At 39.2% G+C, this 16,197-nt stretch overlaps 1 protein-coding gene across 2 annotated transcripts in view; it reads left to right on the forward strand.

Annotated features, from left to right (window-relative positions):
* SLC12A1 (solute carrier family 12 member 1) overlaps nucleotides 1-16,197 on the forward strand; it is a 95,727-nt gene that overhangs the window by 3,700 nt on the left and 75,830 nt on the right. Inside the window, exons 3-5 of one of the 2 annotated variants that reach the window (XM_004386293.1) lie at nucleotides 9,482-9,613; nucleotides 9,767-9,842; nucleotides 15,231-15,326. In XM_004386293.1, the coding sequence (XP_004386350.1) occupies nucleotides 9,482-9,613; nucleotides 9,767-9,842; nucleotides 15,231-15,326 (304 nt within the window). Of the gene's footprint in view, nucleotides 1-9,481; nucleotides 9,614-9,766; nucleotides 9,843-15,230; nucleotides 15,327-15,845; nucleotides 15,942-16,197 lie in introns of both variants that reach the window. The other variant, XM_004386294.1, reaches the window with a different exon arrangement.

Here is a 16,197-nt window from a genome sequence, read left to right on the forward strand (position 1 = left end):
AAGTTAACAACGTGGCCAGTTCAGACAAAATGGCAGCTCTCATGAGTGGGTTTTTGTGTGTTGTTTTTTTTTTTTTGAGAGGAAAAGCATTTTAAATCTCTTGAAATTAGACTTAGTTGTCACTTTCCTATTCTATGTGAAAAAAGAAGGATAAGATAAAGAAAAGGGGAAGAGGGGAAAGAGGATAGAGAGAAAAAGGTTCAAGGAGTTTCCAAGGTGTGGAAGAGGTAAGAAGTAAAATTTAGAGTTATAAAAAGATTTCAGTTTATTCAGAAGAAGTGAAATGAAGTAAAGTCTTCCAAAAGAAGACCTGAAATTCTATCCCACTATACTCTACCACATTATATACATTATAATTTTAAAGCTGCCTCCTTCATTAAAATCGCAATCGAAATTTAAATATTCACCCTCCTCCCCAACTTACAACACAAGAGAATAAAATTTTAGCTCCATAAAAAAAGGAAATGATGTAAATTCACGATTATTATTAGGACTGACATCCCAAAGAGAGAAAAGTAGTTTATTTACACTTTCCAAAACCATTTAGTATGTAAATCTTTAAATAAAGGGAGAAAAGCTTTGAGTGAACAGTTGTTTAGAAAGCACCAAATTGCCATAAAATGGGAATGCTATTAACTGCCTTTGACAGGTTTGATACCTGTTTGCAATACTGTATGATTTTTGAAAAGATAGAGTGGGACTAAGAGCTTAGTTTGACTTTCAGCAAATTTTTCTCAGACACAAAGCCATGACAAATTAAATAGGTTAAAGACTAGGTTTAAACTCAATGCCCCAGATAATCATTCTGTACTGGTAGAGTAACAAGTTATTCTTTTTATGAATTTACCTAGGATATTTCATCTTGGTTAAATCTTACATAGGTATCCACACGATCAGACTGGAAGTAGAATTCAAACACAATCATGCAATCTACTATGGACACATTCCTGTAGCCAGGACCATTCTGGTGCTGCTGAAGTGTACGGACCAGTCTGCCTAACCGTGCCTTCTACTTTTATGTTATCCTTGGATTGCTGACATTAATCATCTGGGCCTCCCACAAGCTGTCTCTTTCTTCCTTGCTGGTCAATTTAATTCAGCTATTTCCCCTGCCTTTTCCCACCCCACATAAAAGCTAAAGACCTGCAGTATAATGTCACTATGCTGCCACCTCCTTGTGGCTCTGGACATTTGATGGTAGTGCCTCAGATCACAACAAGGAATGATCAGTAGTACAAATGATATAAAAGAATAAAAGTGCCTGATAATAACAATCAGGTACTTCACAAATTTTGCAATAAACAACAGTGTTAAATCATTTCAGAGTGGAAAGTCATTGACATAGTAAGAGGCAATCTTTCTTGTTCCCATGATTATACACCCATTGCCGTCAAGTTGATTCTGACTATAGTGACCCTGTAGGACAGACTAGAACTGCCGCCTAAGGTTTCCAAGGAGCGGCTGGTGGATTCGAAATGCAGACCTTTTGGTTAGCAGCTAAACACTTAACCTCTGTGCCAACAGGGCTCCACCCATGATTATAGTGCTTCTAAAATCCATATAGCAAAGGTGTATTCATACTGAATGGCAGGACATATTTACTCGGAAACCAGCTGGATTTTGTGCAAATCCTGGTTATAATATACAAGTCAGAAAAAAAAAAAAATTCCATGACAAATTGTCCTAAGAGGTAAAATAAAAAATAGACTTGAAGGACATTATTTGAAGCCTCTACCTTAAGAGAAACTCCAGCTACACACTGGCAGAATTTGTAATTACAGTGATTTGAGATCGTAATTGAAGAAATCTTTTCCATTGTGTAGTAAAGAGCTAAATGCCTATACTAGCGGTTAAGCATGGTGGAGTTCTGAAAACTCCAGTTAAAAGCAGAAATAAATGGCACTGTCTCTTACTTGCTCTATAATATTATACACACTACACAGCTTCTACTTACTTTGCAGGATGCTTGTGAATATTAGAGTCTATGTGTATATAAAGTCTTATACGTTGCCTGCAATGGGTAGGACCTCAATAAATAACAGCTGACAGTGATGATGGTAATTTTCACACTAGCTTTTTATTTAAAAAGTGAGGGAGACACTGGTAAAATATTCAACAAGTACTAAAAAATACATAATGAAATGTCTTTTTTCTAACTTAAATCTTTAGTTCTCCTCCCCAGGGCAGTCATTACTGACAGTTTCTTGTAAATCATTCTAGAAATTGTCTATACTTACACAAAAACATACACATGTATCTATAAATATCTAAATTCCTATCTAACTTTCTGTCTGTATTCTTTTTTCAAACACTTATCAGGGAGTACTTTACACGTTTGTTCTGCACATTGCTGTTTTTACCAAACAATATATCTTGGAGATCTTTCAAAACACTTTTAGTCATTGTTAGACATCTGGTAAAAGGCTGATCTAGTATTTTTACTTTGTACAGAGAATTCTGCTTTAAGTATCCAGACTTAATTCTAGCAGCCACTTTTCCAAACACAGTTCCTAGCTACAGAGCTAACCAAAGGGTAACTTCCTGTCAGCCTTACAACGCTCTAGCTAGTGATTCAGAAAAACACAGATAAAAATGATTCAGAAAAATATATAGCGTTTCCATCAAAGCCAATGTTCTGATGTCACAGAAATAAACAGTCCATGAAAAGTATAAAATACTGTAAGAATTAAGATGGAAATATTATTCTTAAGGAAGCCAGCCATGTAGCAACTGATCCAAAACGAAAACAAAATGACTTCACATTGGGGTCATTAGGCTGTTAGCAACTAAAAATAACTTGGAAATCTAAACATCAAGGGTGACTCCAACTTAATAATAAACTTTCCATTGGGGATTTTTAAAGTGTCGGGCACTGTGCTCACACCTGACATACATTCTTATCCAATCCTTACAACAACCCTCCAAGGTAGGTGCTGTTATTCTTGCTGTTTTGTAGACAATGAGGATTTTACAGAATCGTATGGCTCTCTTAGAGGAGAATACGAGACTTTGGGAAGCGAGTGAGCAGCCCAAAACGACATGCTCTTTCTCACTACTTTCCTTCTTCAGCATACTCCTCATGGCACTTTGCCTTGGCTCATTCAACAGCTACGCAGAATGTGGAACTGGAACACAAAGAGGGAAATCAGACCTCAGTCATGCTGGGCTCAGCAGGAGGTCCGGATTCATTCCTCTTTTCTGGGACAATGCCAAGAGATTCCTACAGAATTAATTGAAGGTCTCAATTATTTTCATTGAAGTCATCAAAAGCATTTATTAAGTATGAGTCAATGAGGTTTGATCTACACCCTCTTGAATTTTATTACATAAGTCAAATGGCATTGTTATGGATAGAAGAAAAAGATGTGTAGTCAAGTTAACCAGGTTCCTGCGTGGTGCAAATGGCTTGCGCTCAACTATTCATGAAAGGTTGGCAGTTCGAACCTATCCAGCTGACCTCAGCAGAAACTCCTGGTGATTTGCTTCTGTAAAGATTACAGTCAAGAAAATCCTGTAGAACACAGTTCTGCTCTGTAACCCATGGGTTGCCATGAGTCAGAATCAACTCTGGCGGCAAGCTGGGTTTTGTCAGTCAAGCTAACAAACATTACAGCACATAAATCACGCATTAAATACTTATATCCTGTAAAAGGACTAATAAAAATGTACAAATATTTTCACTACACACTAATGTGTCCCAAAGAGATTCAAAGTTCAAATTTGGAACTTTAGCATTCAAGTTGAGGATATCTAAAATGGAAAATAATCACTAAGCTAACTCCAGCCAAATAAAGTATACATTAAAATTGAGGTAATAAATGCCTTAAAGACCAGGGGTGACTGGAAACCACCTCTAAAATATTTGCTGGATTAAAGTCTGCAACTAAGAGCTCATTCTGACACTTACGAGAGTTTCTCAGCACCCAAGCCCGGCTCCCATGGGGGCTCATGCTATTAGTCCGTGGAAACAAGACAAACAATGGTCAACTTCCTACCATAGGTAGTTCACTGATGGAAGAGGAGCAAAGTGGGAGTCTCCTTAAAGGCATATTTGGAAAATATTAAGAATGTTTCCTTTTTATTTTTCATATGCTGTGTTATTGCACATAGCTAACTTTTAGCCTAAGTTATCAAAAACACAGGTCAATTTGTGTGTTTTTTCAGATATAGTAAAAGTATTATGATTATAAATTGTAACTATCGATAATGATTTATAATAACTTATGAAAAGACTCTCATTTTCATCATTTAACACACTCCCCTTTATCACAAAGAGATAGAATTTACGTAAGAATGTGAATTAACAATATGTGAAAATATGGTTAAATTATGCTTTTCATTCTGAAATGAATCTTAGAAATTATCTGGTCCTTACTGGGATTGGTTTTAAAATAATCCAGTGGTCGGGTGTAAGTGACGTAAGATGGTCATATATTGATATTGCTGAAGATGAGTGATGGGTACGTGGGGTTTATTAAATTTTTCTCTATACTTTGTGTATGTTTGAATATTTCAGTAATTAAAAAGTTTAAAATAATGAGACAGGGGACTCATATAAGCCTAAATATTTATGGAATTATTTCTCAGTGATGGTCTAAGAATTCTGTGATTCGGAAACCAAAGCCTTGGAAGTTGAAAAGATGTATAAGTAGCAAATATTTTCTAGTTGGAACTTAATGAATATACTTATTTTCCTCAGCTTTGATGATACCTAGAAAGGTATTTGTTGTTTTTCTGAAGTCTGAAAATCACATTACATATTAAGTAAAATAATTTAATTTTTCATCATTTATTTTTCAATCCAGAACAACCCATTAGGAATTTGCCCTTAGACTGCATGTGATTGAAGCTTCACTGGTTTATCAGTATTGGAGGGGGGAAGCCTTTTATCAAATGGTCTCTTTCTTTTGAAAAAACACACTTTATTTTACCTTGTCCCAATACTGAATGCACAGGTAAAACTCTTGGTAAATAAATAATCATTCCCTAAAGCTATACAATTTAAAATGCATTTATGGAAGGTTCCGGGTCATCATTTATGGAAATGGAGTATAAACAAACAAATTAATTCAAAGTAGGAAGGAAAAACTGGTTTCAGGCAGCAGTCATAAAACTTTTAGTCTTTGAGGCTTTAGTCTCAAGAACACGCACCAGCTAGGAGTCTGCAAACACTGGTTATAGGTCGCAGCCTTCAAGTCCCTTCATAGCCCAACCCTGAGTCAGGTTTAGTACTTTGGAGATAAGTTGAACCTATAATTGCTGTTTGGGCTTTCAAGGAGGCATTTATTAAAGAGTGAAACAGTTTTGCTTTGCCATGTCGGAAGAGGAAGGTAGCAAACAGAAAGATGATTTTGCCTTAGAATGGACTGCTTGAAGGTGAGATTTTCAGAAACCTGTTGGATTTGTCCTCGTTGGCAGTATCCAAGAAAGGTTAAGCAACTTGCTGGAGGATACACCCTCAGTTAATTACACAGCCAAACCAGATTCCAAGTCTCCTAGCTTATACAGTGTGGCGATTCTGGGCTCCTACATGAGAGGGAGAAATGGAAATGGATCATGTACTCATAAATTTACTATCAGACCTTTCTAACCAACAAAAGAAATGTGACTGGAGGGTTTTCCCCTCTATGATAGAAATAGATTTAAAAAATTTAAATTCTAGCTGGTTGAAGGGGAGAGTTGAGCATCCTGTTTTTCTATTCTATTTTGAATAATTGGGAAATTGATTGCTTTACTAATTTCCATGTATGAAGGTTTCTCTGCCATGCCCTTGGAGAACATTCTTTTATCATTACACTGGGATGTCCTAATGATAAATTAAAGAACTATTAAACTGTGACCGGGAGGGCAGTCATCAGGAGGAATGTTCATTTAAGGGGAGAATTTAAATATCTTACTCATCCTTTAGCCTTCTTTGTAAGACGCTTTTTACAGTCATTGGTATTCTCATTAATCCGAATCTAAGGGTCATGCAGTCACCATCACAGTTCATCTGGGAGCAGAGCAATTTCCTAACCAAGCTCTCAAGTTCAGGCCTAACCAGAAAACACAGTTCCTATTCCCAAGACTGCTTTAAAAAAGCAAGTGACTAAAGCTGTGTCTCATGGGATCCTCAATTAATACAGGAAAAGGAAATTGTCTTCTCCCTTAATGAGTAGCTGCTGATGGTCTGGTCATGGGATCTTGATTAACTAGAATACTGATAATTAAAAAAAAAAGTTTTTTCTCAAATCAAGTCAAATAAATGAATCTTCTAAAGAAATAATGTCTTCCACATGTATGGGCATGTTCACTAATTCCTCAATTATCTACTCTTTGATTACAAGTTTCAGTTATGGAAAATGAAAGGTACATTTGAACCTTTCAGCTGCCTTATGTATATAGAATTCTTTCAGAGAAAAGTAGAATTTTTAAGTGAGTGAAAAAGGGCCTCACATGTTTTATCCATGAACTTGGCCTGTGCTATCCAATATGGTAGCCACTAGCCACGTGGCGATGAAGCACGTAAAACATGGCTAGTCCAAACTAAGATGTGTTGTCAGTGTAAAGTACACACTGGAATTCGAAGACTTAGTGTGAAAAAAAGATTGTAAAATGTATCATTAATATCCTCATATTGATTATATGCTGATATGATAATAGTTTATATATATTTGACTAACATAAAACTAATTCACCAATTTCTTTTTAATTTTTTAATGTAAAGCTACTAGAAAAATTTAAATTATACACATGGCTTACATTTGTGCCTTAACTGTTTCTATCGGACAGTGCTGGTATAGATCACCTGCCCTGCCAGGACACCCTCAGTGTCTTTGGATTTTGTTTACCCTTATCTCACGCTGGGATAAATTTATGAAGTCAGCTATCAATTATCTGTGCAAATTTCATTATCTAAGATTAAGATATTCCTCAGGTAATTAAAAACCTAAATGTTAACTATTAATTTCAATCTCCTCTTTCACTCATTTTTTCCCCCAATGCTGTCAGAAAACAACAAGGTGATCTGGCTTGGGGTTCATTCTCTTCCTCTCCCCCTTTTTGTGTGGTCTGCACAGAAGAAACAATGAGAAATGGAGTGCCCAAAGGGAAAGGAGAGACAAGAAACAGGGGGCAAAGATGGATAAGAAACTAGGTCATCTGCTTCTAAATGATTGTGATCGGGCTCCTCAAATCCACTTTGTTGATTCAACAACTGTTCGTGAATGTTCCGCTGGCCCTTGGTTGGCATTGAGAAGAAATAACCTGTGCCACTGCCCTCCTCCAATTAATTTGTCATATAATGACTCTTACCTTGTTGTATTATATTAGTTATCCCTGACATACCAGTGTCATGAACAAAGTCTTATAGGAGAAGAACCCAAAAGACCAAACCCATTGTCACCGAGTTGATTCCAACTCATAGCAACCCTATAGGAGAAGAAAGTTGGGAGGAATCCTTACTTACATAGAGAAAAAGGAGAATTTCCTGGAAGAAGACTACAAAGAAATCAAAGTCAGTTGGAGTAAACAGCCCAAATAGGGTCAGCTCACAGTGGGTATGCTAACGGTACACCAAAGCCTAAAGAGATGAGAGCCCTTACTTACGACAAGGATAATGGTAAAGAACTTCAGCCATCCCAGGGGGGGAAAACATCTGTATTGTAAATACTGATTATTTATTTCACACGAGTCCCATTTTAGAGGGGAAAAATACACTTGTCTGAGACTTCTTAGCTGTTGTTGCTGCTGTTAGGTGCCATTGAGTTGGTTCTGACTCATAGCGACCCTATAGGACAGAGTAGAACTGCCCCACAGGGTTTCCAAGGAGTGGCTGGTGGATTTGAACTGCTGACCTTTTGGTTAGCAGCCAGGCTCTTAACCACTGTGCCACCAGGGCTCCCTTCTTAGCTAGTAGTGTCAAAACATACCATTCTAGGCTTAAACGAGTTAAATAAGAAAGTTATTCTATAATAAAGGTAAGTAAGTGTTGAATCTAAGAGACTTCCCCAATTGTTTCAAAACTCTTACTGGAAAAAATTGCCTTTGGGGAGCTCAGTGGGATGCAGTCCACCCAATAACCAGCCAAGTAGGTACCGGATAAGTTTAAGTAAATAGGTGCATCTGAAATTACACAAAGTCACATCTTCTAGAGAAATTAGAAAGCCGTTCTTAACTTGAGGAAAATGGAGCTAATTCCTCCCCCAGTGAACTCACACTGTCTTACTAAGAAGGAAGGACTTTCAAAAAATTAGGTCACAGAAAAAAAATTAAATAAGACTCTTAACCCTTATTTATACTGTCTACTTATTAGTTCTACTTAGTCAGTCTTTCTAGTAGTTAGTCATGAAATTTCTTACCTTCTGTACAACACTGCTAGATGGTGTAAACAGGCAAGCACTGGGCTACTAAGTGAAATGTTGGCCATTTGAACCCACCCAGAGGTGCTGCTGAAGAAAGGCTTGGTGATCTGCTTCCAAAAGGTCGCAGCCATGAAAACCATATGGAGTGCAGTTCTCCTCTGAAACACATGGGGTCACCAAGAGTCGGAATCAACTCTACGACCACTGGTCGTGGTGGTGTTCGATACTAGCATATTCAATAATTGTAAGGCAAAGGCATGTCAAATCTGAAACGTCCCCTAATATAGGAACAGCATTCTTATAATCATGCAATGCCCTTAAACATGTTTAGAATACTTTAAAACTTTTTCTTAGAAAACACGTCTATGTGTTCTTTCATTGAATCCCCTTAAAGATCCTAGGTGAGTAGAGAAGTTTCATCATCATTGTTTTAGATGAATAAAACGAGCCACAGAGAGGTTAATGGAGAGGGCAGATGCTTTGCATTAGTCGGGACGGTTAGTTTTCTGACCGTTCTAACATGCCTTCTAAAAGGCCTTCATTCATTCTTGCTAGGCTTTCGGCCCTTCCATACATCTCTTCATCTCTCTTCTGTTCTTTTTGTGTTATGAATTTAACTAAATCTGACCGCTTTCAACTGAGGACACACAGTCACCAGCGGAAGAACCACCCAGGTTTTTGTCTTCTGGCCCCAGCTCTGTTCCACCATCCCTCACACTCTTAAACCAAAAAACCATTGCCATGGAATCGACTCTGACTAATGGTGGCTCTCCGTGTGTCAGAGTAGAACTGTGTTCCCTAGGGTTTTCAATGGCTAATTTGTAGGGAGTAGATTGTCAGGCCTTTTTTCCAAGGTACCTCTGGGTAGACTCGAGCCTCCAACCTTTTGATTAGCATGGAGCGCATTAACAGTTTGCATCACCCAGGGATTCCCCTCGCAGTCTTAGTGGTGCCTAAAATCATTCACGAATGGTCAATTCCCAAGGCCAAAATTATTCTTTTGCTAAAATGACTAGACTACGTTTGCTTTTTCTTTCTTCTAAAGTTCTGTGTCAATTGTGTGATTTGCCTTTGAAAGGTTTGTGGAACCACTTGTTTGTTGACCAAATACTGTGTTTTTGCTATGTGTAAAAATGCAGAATGTGGCTGTGGCTCCGGGTTCCGCTGACAGGGTTCCTAATGGCGAAGGGATGCCTGGAGATGAACAGACTGAAGACAAGGAAGATGATCAAAGCGGTGCTGTGAAGTTTGGATGGGTGAAAGGTGTGCTGGTGAGAAAGCTCCTATGTTTACAAGTAAAGATTACCCAGTAAATGTCCTAGCGGACTAAGTGTTAACAGTTAGGCCTGACCACCACAGAGTTACAGAGACTGCCGGCTTTTGCCCTATTATCACTTTGCTTTCAACATCGCTTATATCTACAGGTAAGATGCATGCTGAATATCTGGGGTGTCATGCTCTTCATTCGCCTCTCTTGGATTGTTGGAGAAGCTGGAATTGGTAAGCATTTTTCCCCTTCTAAACAATTTTCAATGTAAATTATAAGCTCAGTCAGTAACACTAATGCTAAATGTGGGAAGACGGTCACAGAGATGATTTACACCCGGGCTCGTTTTACTTTCCCTCTTTGACACTGTTTGTCAGAGGGGAAAGGTGAAGAATTAAATTCTGCAGGAGTGGAATTTTCCAGCTTGCCAAGCGGGTGAATACTCACGTAATTATTTCCATCTTTGATTAAAGTGTACAGGCATATGAAGACACATTCATTTTTGGGTAATGCTATTCATATTTTGGGACAGACTGACATTTGTCCCTTATTTATCACAGAATATCCCCCTTATAATTATTGCCAAAACTTACTAAACCAAAATAACTTGTAGAAAAACTGGTGAAAATGTGACCTGACTAAGAAAAATGCTGAATTATTGAATGTTTTCCAAAGAAAATAATTTTGTTACTTTTAGGTACCAGCAGGTTAATAAAGTATTGCCAGAAGCTTAAAATGATAGATTGAACAGCTAATGCTAATTTTTCTAAGTGGGAAATAGAAGATGTTGAAATTATTGAGTGATTACTTAATATTTTTAAATATTATATCCCATTTAAAGTATTATTTTTCCTAGCAGATCTCTTTTTTTAATTAAAGTGCATTAGTAAACTTTATATGAAAATTTTTTTAAATTTTAACAGAGTTCCTTATTTAATGTGGTAGAGATTAATGATGTTTTACTTTATATATGAACATGTATCTGGAAAATACATTATAGATTCCAATTTGGGGGAAGACGTATGAATCATTAGTATCAAGAATATAGACATTCATATGTGCTTCCAGACACTAGTCCAGACTATATCTCAACTCACATTTAAAAGATACTTGCTCATTATTTATTCCCTTCGCTCCTGGAAACACATTCAGAGGCATCAGAAAGACTTAAGTCGGAAAAAGAAAGGGCTGAATTATAAATTGAAAAGCTGGAACCAGTTCCCATCGTTTTTCCATGTTTCATGTTTGGGGACTGCTGGGATCCTGACAAAGGGCTGCTGGCAGGTTTTATGATGCATATCAAATGAATGCTTACAGCTGCAGGGTCCAAGATAAGTGTATGCTGTTCCATGGAAAATCGAGGCATCTTAATATTGCCAAGTTTTTGCTCCAGGGTTTCATGCAAAATTAGGTTTTTAAGGGCAGTTTAGTAACTTATTGAGATATCAAGAAACATTATTTTGTTTGGAAGTGTGAGAGAAGCCAAGGGCAAGAGTAATTCTTTTTAATGCAACTTATTTAACATCCATATGTTTGGGCAATAATCTGAACTTTAATCAGATCTTACATTACTCCTCACAGTCAAACCAGTTTCATATTTACTGCAAAATTGTAAAATATGAAGAACCCTATACTCTACTAAATTGTTTATTATACTTTCAGGTGTTGATGCTGTTTTAATAAGGGCCTTTTACTTAAGTAGACAATTGTACTTTAGAAGAGAGCAATGGTCTACCTGGATGGGTGTCCAGTGGGTTTTCTTTTCAATGGGAGCTTTTTTTTAAATCTTCATAAGAAAGGCTTTAATGAGTAATAGAACCTTATTATCACCCCTTCCTCAGTTTTACTGGCCTTTGCTGTGAACCTAAAGGTAAATGAGTTGACTGCGTCATCATCTGGGTCCCATTTTTTGAGAAAGGAAAGAAACAGATACAAGTATTTTCATCTTGCTTCAGGGGTAGTTTGGGGAAGAAACCTAAATACATGTTCAAGCCCAGATCCTGGGAAGAAAGGCAGCTGGAGCCAGGAGTAACACTAGCTGCAGCCCTGGGACTATGAGTTTTGGCTGCTGTGTTCCCAGAACAAATGGTAGAATGAGCTGGTGATGCTGTCTAGCTCTTCTCTGTCTTGGAGACCTTGGGCTGGGGCAAGGTGGTTTCCAGTGAACTTAACCTTCAGGAAAGAAAGAGGGGTGTGAAAAGAAGCGGAAGCGGTGTGACCTACATAGCAAGCTACTTAGGTTCCATGAGTTTCACATTCTTATATAAAAATTAGGGAGCTGGATTCATTCTTTCCCAGTCAATTCTTTGAAGATAAAGCCAAAGGACCTTGCTGAGCAGGCAAGCACAAGTTGAGACAGGCTGAGGGTAGCTCAGACTATGGTCTGCGTAAGAATTACCTGGGAAGTTAGGGTAGAAAACTGCAGAATCCTTGAATCCATTTTTAAAGACCTGAACTCAGTAGTCTGGCATTTTAAATAAGAACCCTGGGCATTTCCTGACACAGGTGGTTCAAGAACCACAATTGGAGAAAACAATGAACTAAATGTTTTCTAAGCGGCCTCTCAATCCTGAAATTCTATGTTGGATTGCGAGAGAGAAGCAAATCCCTGGCTGTTTAAAAGTATAAAACTTTGTTCCAGCATTTCAAACAGTTAACAGAAATGCATCTGATGTGAAAGGATAAATTAAAAAATTGTTGGGAAAAGAGGCAAAGGGAAAACAAGGGTAAGAAGACAACCGAGTAGGTTTAATGCCGTGAGATGCAAACTCTATGGTTCTGTACAGCTTCTAGGGGTGAGCTAAACATTCGATACCAAAGTTCTTCAAAACAAAATCAAGAGAAAAATAATGTGCCAGTGATAAAAATCAACTACCTTTAGTGGCACAAAGGCGTGATACAGAGGCAGTGCTTACCACAGGATCCTTTCGTAAGACACAAAGAATTAGGGCAACCATGTCTTACAACTCTTGGCTTTTGCAAGTCTGGAGAAGCTGAAACCAGTTTGCAGTGGGTGGCTTACAGTCAGCCGCGTCCCTAGTGCCCTCCTGCTAGAGTTGATGTGTAGTTGGGAGCATCAGAAGAGCCGGCCTTCAGTCCCTCAGTCCCCTTTCTGTCCTCACCTCCCTCCACTCCCCTTCCCTCAGGGCATGGCTGGATAAATCTTGTCCAATCTTCAACAGTCCTTGGTGTAAGAGAGCTGCCAAGAGCAATTGTTGAGCATCTACTTCATGTAGGGCCTGGGGGGTACAGTTAAGTGCTTTGCTACTAGCCAAAAGGTTAGAGGTTTGGATCTACATGGAGGCACCTCAGGAGACAGGCCAGGTGATCCGCTTCCGAAAAGTCACGGTTCTATTCTGCACACGTGGGGTGGTCATGAGTCAGGATAGAGTCAACAGCAACTGACAACAACTTCGTGTGGCGCGGCATACCAAACAGGCCCAGGCCAGGGCATTCCGGGACACAGCCAGGGTAGGCCCGGTGGCTGGGACTCCGCAGCCCTCTCCCTGAGCTCTGAGTCGGCCTCTCTTGAAGAGGGTGCCCTCCTGGCTGCGTATTTCCTAAAGCTGAAAGCAGCCTTGCCTTCCTCTGAATTCTGGCCTTTACCACTTTCTCCCTCTTATGAAGATCCCTAGCTGGCACAAAAAGAGCCCTGGTGGCGCAGTGCTTAAGCACTCAGCTGCTATCGGAAAGGTTTGAACCCACTAGCCACTCCTGGGAGAAAGATGTGGCAGTCTGCTTCTGTAAAGGTTTATAGCCTTAGAAACTCTATGGGGCAGTTCTACTCTGCTCTACAGGGTCGCTATGAGTTGGAATCCACTTGACGGCAATGGGTTTGGTAGCTGGCACAAATGGTTTGTATTCAACTGTTAACCTAAAGATTGTGATTCGAGCCCAGCCAGTGGTACCGAAGAAGAAAGGCCTGGAGATCTGCTTCTGTTAAGATTACAGCCAAGAAAACCTTATGGAACAATTCTCCTCTGTAACACATGGGGTCACCATGAGTCGGAATCAACTCAGTGACAACTAACAACAACCTCTCGTTATAATGATTGACCTTCGGAGCCACAAGAGCCTTGTGGGCAGCTGTTTTTGTTTTATTTTATTTGTTCCTTGTACTTCCTACACCACCTCACACAGAGCCTGATACAGTGAAACCTGTGAGAGCCGGAACTCGATGGGACTGCCTGGTTTTTCCGGGTCTCGCAAGTCTTCTGCCTTAGGCAGGGTGCAGTCTCACCCCTTTTCTATCCCTCGTTTTAGTGGAAAATATTTGAGTTTTCCTTCTCTCATAGGTTTCCGCCTTACACAGGTTCCAGCTTTCACAGGTTTTACTGTATATACCCAAAACCAAACCTGTTGCCGTAAGGTCAATTCCAACTCATAGCCTATAGGTTGCTATAAGCAGCAATCAACTCATCAGCAATGACCTTTTTTTTTTTTAGCTATTTTGACACTTGTAGAATGATCAAAAAGCATTACTACGGATTGTTCACTGGGTTCTGTGCACTGTGCTAGTCACTGTACACAGGCCTTTTTCCTAATTCCATTGCCATTTCTGGTTCAGAAGATAAGCAACTTGTCAGAGGTCACTCGGCCAATGATCTACCGACCCTAATGATGTAATTCAATTTGATTCTTTCCACTCTACCCATCTGCCGGATGAACAATTTGCAATATTGTCTGAGATTTTTCACCCCCTCCACAATCAAATGTGCATAAAAAGATAGTTAGCTGGAAGGATAAACATTTAATTTACTGTTATATTAACAGCTTGGAATTATATAGATCAATGATTAATTAGGTTTACAGGTGTCTAGAGATTCATAAGGGATTCACATTAATTTTGACCAGCCATAGTTGTTCGGTTGTGTGCAACTTAGCACTGCATAGCTCAGCCTCTTGAGTTACTACCCTAGACTTGCTGGCTTTTATGTGAACAACCTAATGGATTGTTCCACCATTTAATTGCCTTTATTTTTCCTCTCTCAACTGAGGTCTTGGTGTGATTATCATCGCCTTAGCTGTGACAGTGACTGGTATCACTGGTTTATCTACCTCTGCTATTGCCACAAATGGATATGTCAGAGGAGGTAATTAAATTTGTGACCCGCACGATCACTTGTAAGGTAAAGGCAGTACAAGCTCAAATAGCTCACCACTGACCTTTCTGGAATGTATTCAAAGGTACTCCAAGTTGGTTCCTTTTTTTTTTCCCAGGCAAGAGAGATGCAAGAAAAACCGGGAAGGATTTCACCCTTGTCAACCCCCTAACTTTCTCATTCAGGTTCCTCTGGAGCAAGAGAGAAGGTCAAACGTCAGGTCTTCTCTCTTCACAGCCGGGGTAGCTTCTCTCCCAGGACACCAACATAAGTCAGCCTTTCCTTTCCAGGGCTGCATTTTAGATTACGTTTGCGTTGTGAAACCGTCCTTCATCATTATGAGTTCTCCAGCTTGATCTTTATGCCAGGCATACCACTTTCTTCTTAGCACAAAGGAACCCCATTGGGGCCCAAGGCTTGGATGTGAAAACTAAAATTGAAGTCAGTGTAGTTTGCAGCAATAGGGAATACAAGGCAGAGAAGTAAAATATAACTTCTTCTATCTTTCATTGCTAACAGGTCTTGGAGTTCTCATAATTCTTCTTTCCACCATGGTAACTTCTATTACTGGGTTGTCAACTTCTGCAATAGCAACTAACGGGTTTGTTCGTGGAGGTAAAATCTCTAAGATATCTAATGCCCTCATCATTTGCTACGGGTAGGCAAAACTTTTTATATACACTTTTTTGATGGGGACAAGGAAGTAGCCTGATGTTCTTGAAGCCTGGCTAACATTTGGACGAGCTGGATGCAGAAGGAAGCATAAGGTACTGTGAGTATAGTCCAGGTCCACTCCAGTCAGCTCTAGTCTCTTTTCTAATGGACTTCTCTGGTGCATTTCAGGTCCTGGTTTCCAGATGCTGGACTTCCTTGGGTTAATGTTTTACTTTTAAGGCTACTCTGCATGCCTTTTGCTGGTGTTTCTTGGAAATGATTCCAGGACATCACCTCAGTTTTAAAGTTTAGTGCATTTCAGGTGCTTCCTAGACCTTCACGGAATGGAGTCTTTGGGAACATTACAGGTTTTTCATGGGGAGGCTGATCCTTCCACGATGAAGGTTGGCCTGACGTCTCTTCAAGTAATGGTGACTCTCTCAGCCCTGGAACCAAATGCCTTTCTTGGGGGTTTTGCAGGTCTTGGAGTCATAGTCATTGGCCTGAGTGTGGTAGTGACAACACTAACAGGTATTTCTATGTCTGCTATTTGCACAAATGGAGTAGTAAGAGGAGGTAAGCCAATTAATTTCCTTGTAACTGAAAGTTTTTGGTTATGTAGTAATGTCTAGAGTTGGTTTAATGTTGGAGGTAAAAATTGAATACAGCTAATTAGTCCCCAAAATTTAAAAAAAAGCAAAGAAAATCCTAAATTTAAAAAGCAGGACAAAATTATTCACAACTAAAATTAAGAGATCCCCAGACAAGACTTCTTTGACCCCATTCCTGTGATTAAACCTGTCTATAAAGTGGACAGTGACCAGGTATCTAT

The sequence above is a fragment of the Trichechus manatus genome, unplaced genomic scaffold (assembly GCF_000243295.1).
Source record: "Trichechus manatus latirostris isolate Lorelei unplaced genomic scaffold, TriManLat1.0 scaffold00161, whole genome shotgun sequence".
Classification (NCBI taxonomy): Eukaryota; Metazoa; Chordata; class Mammalia; order Sirenia; family Trichechidae; genus Trichechus; species Trichechus manatus.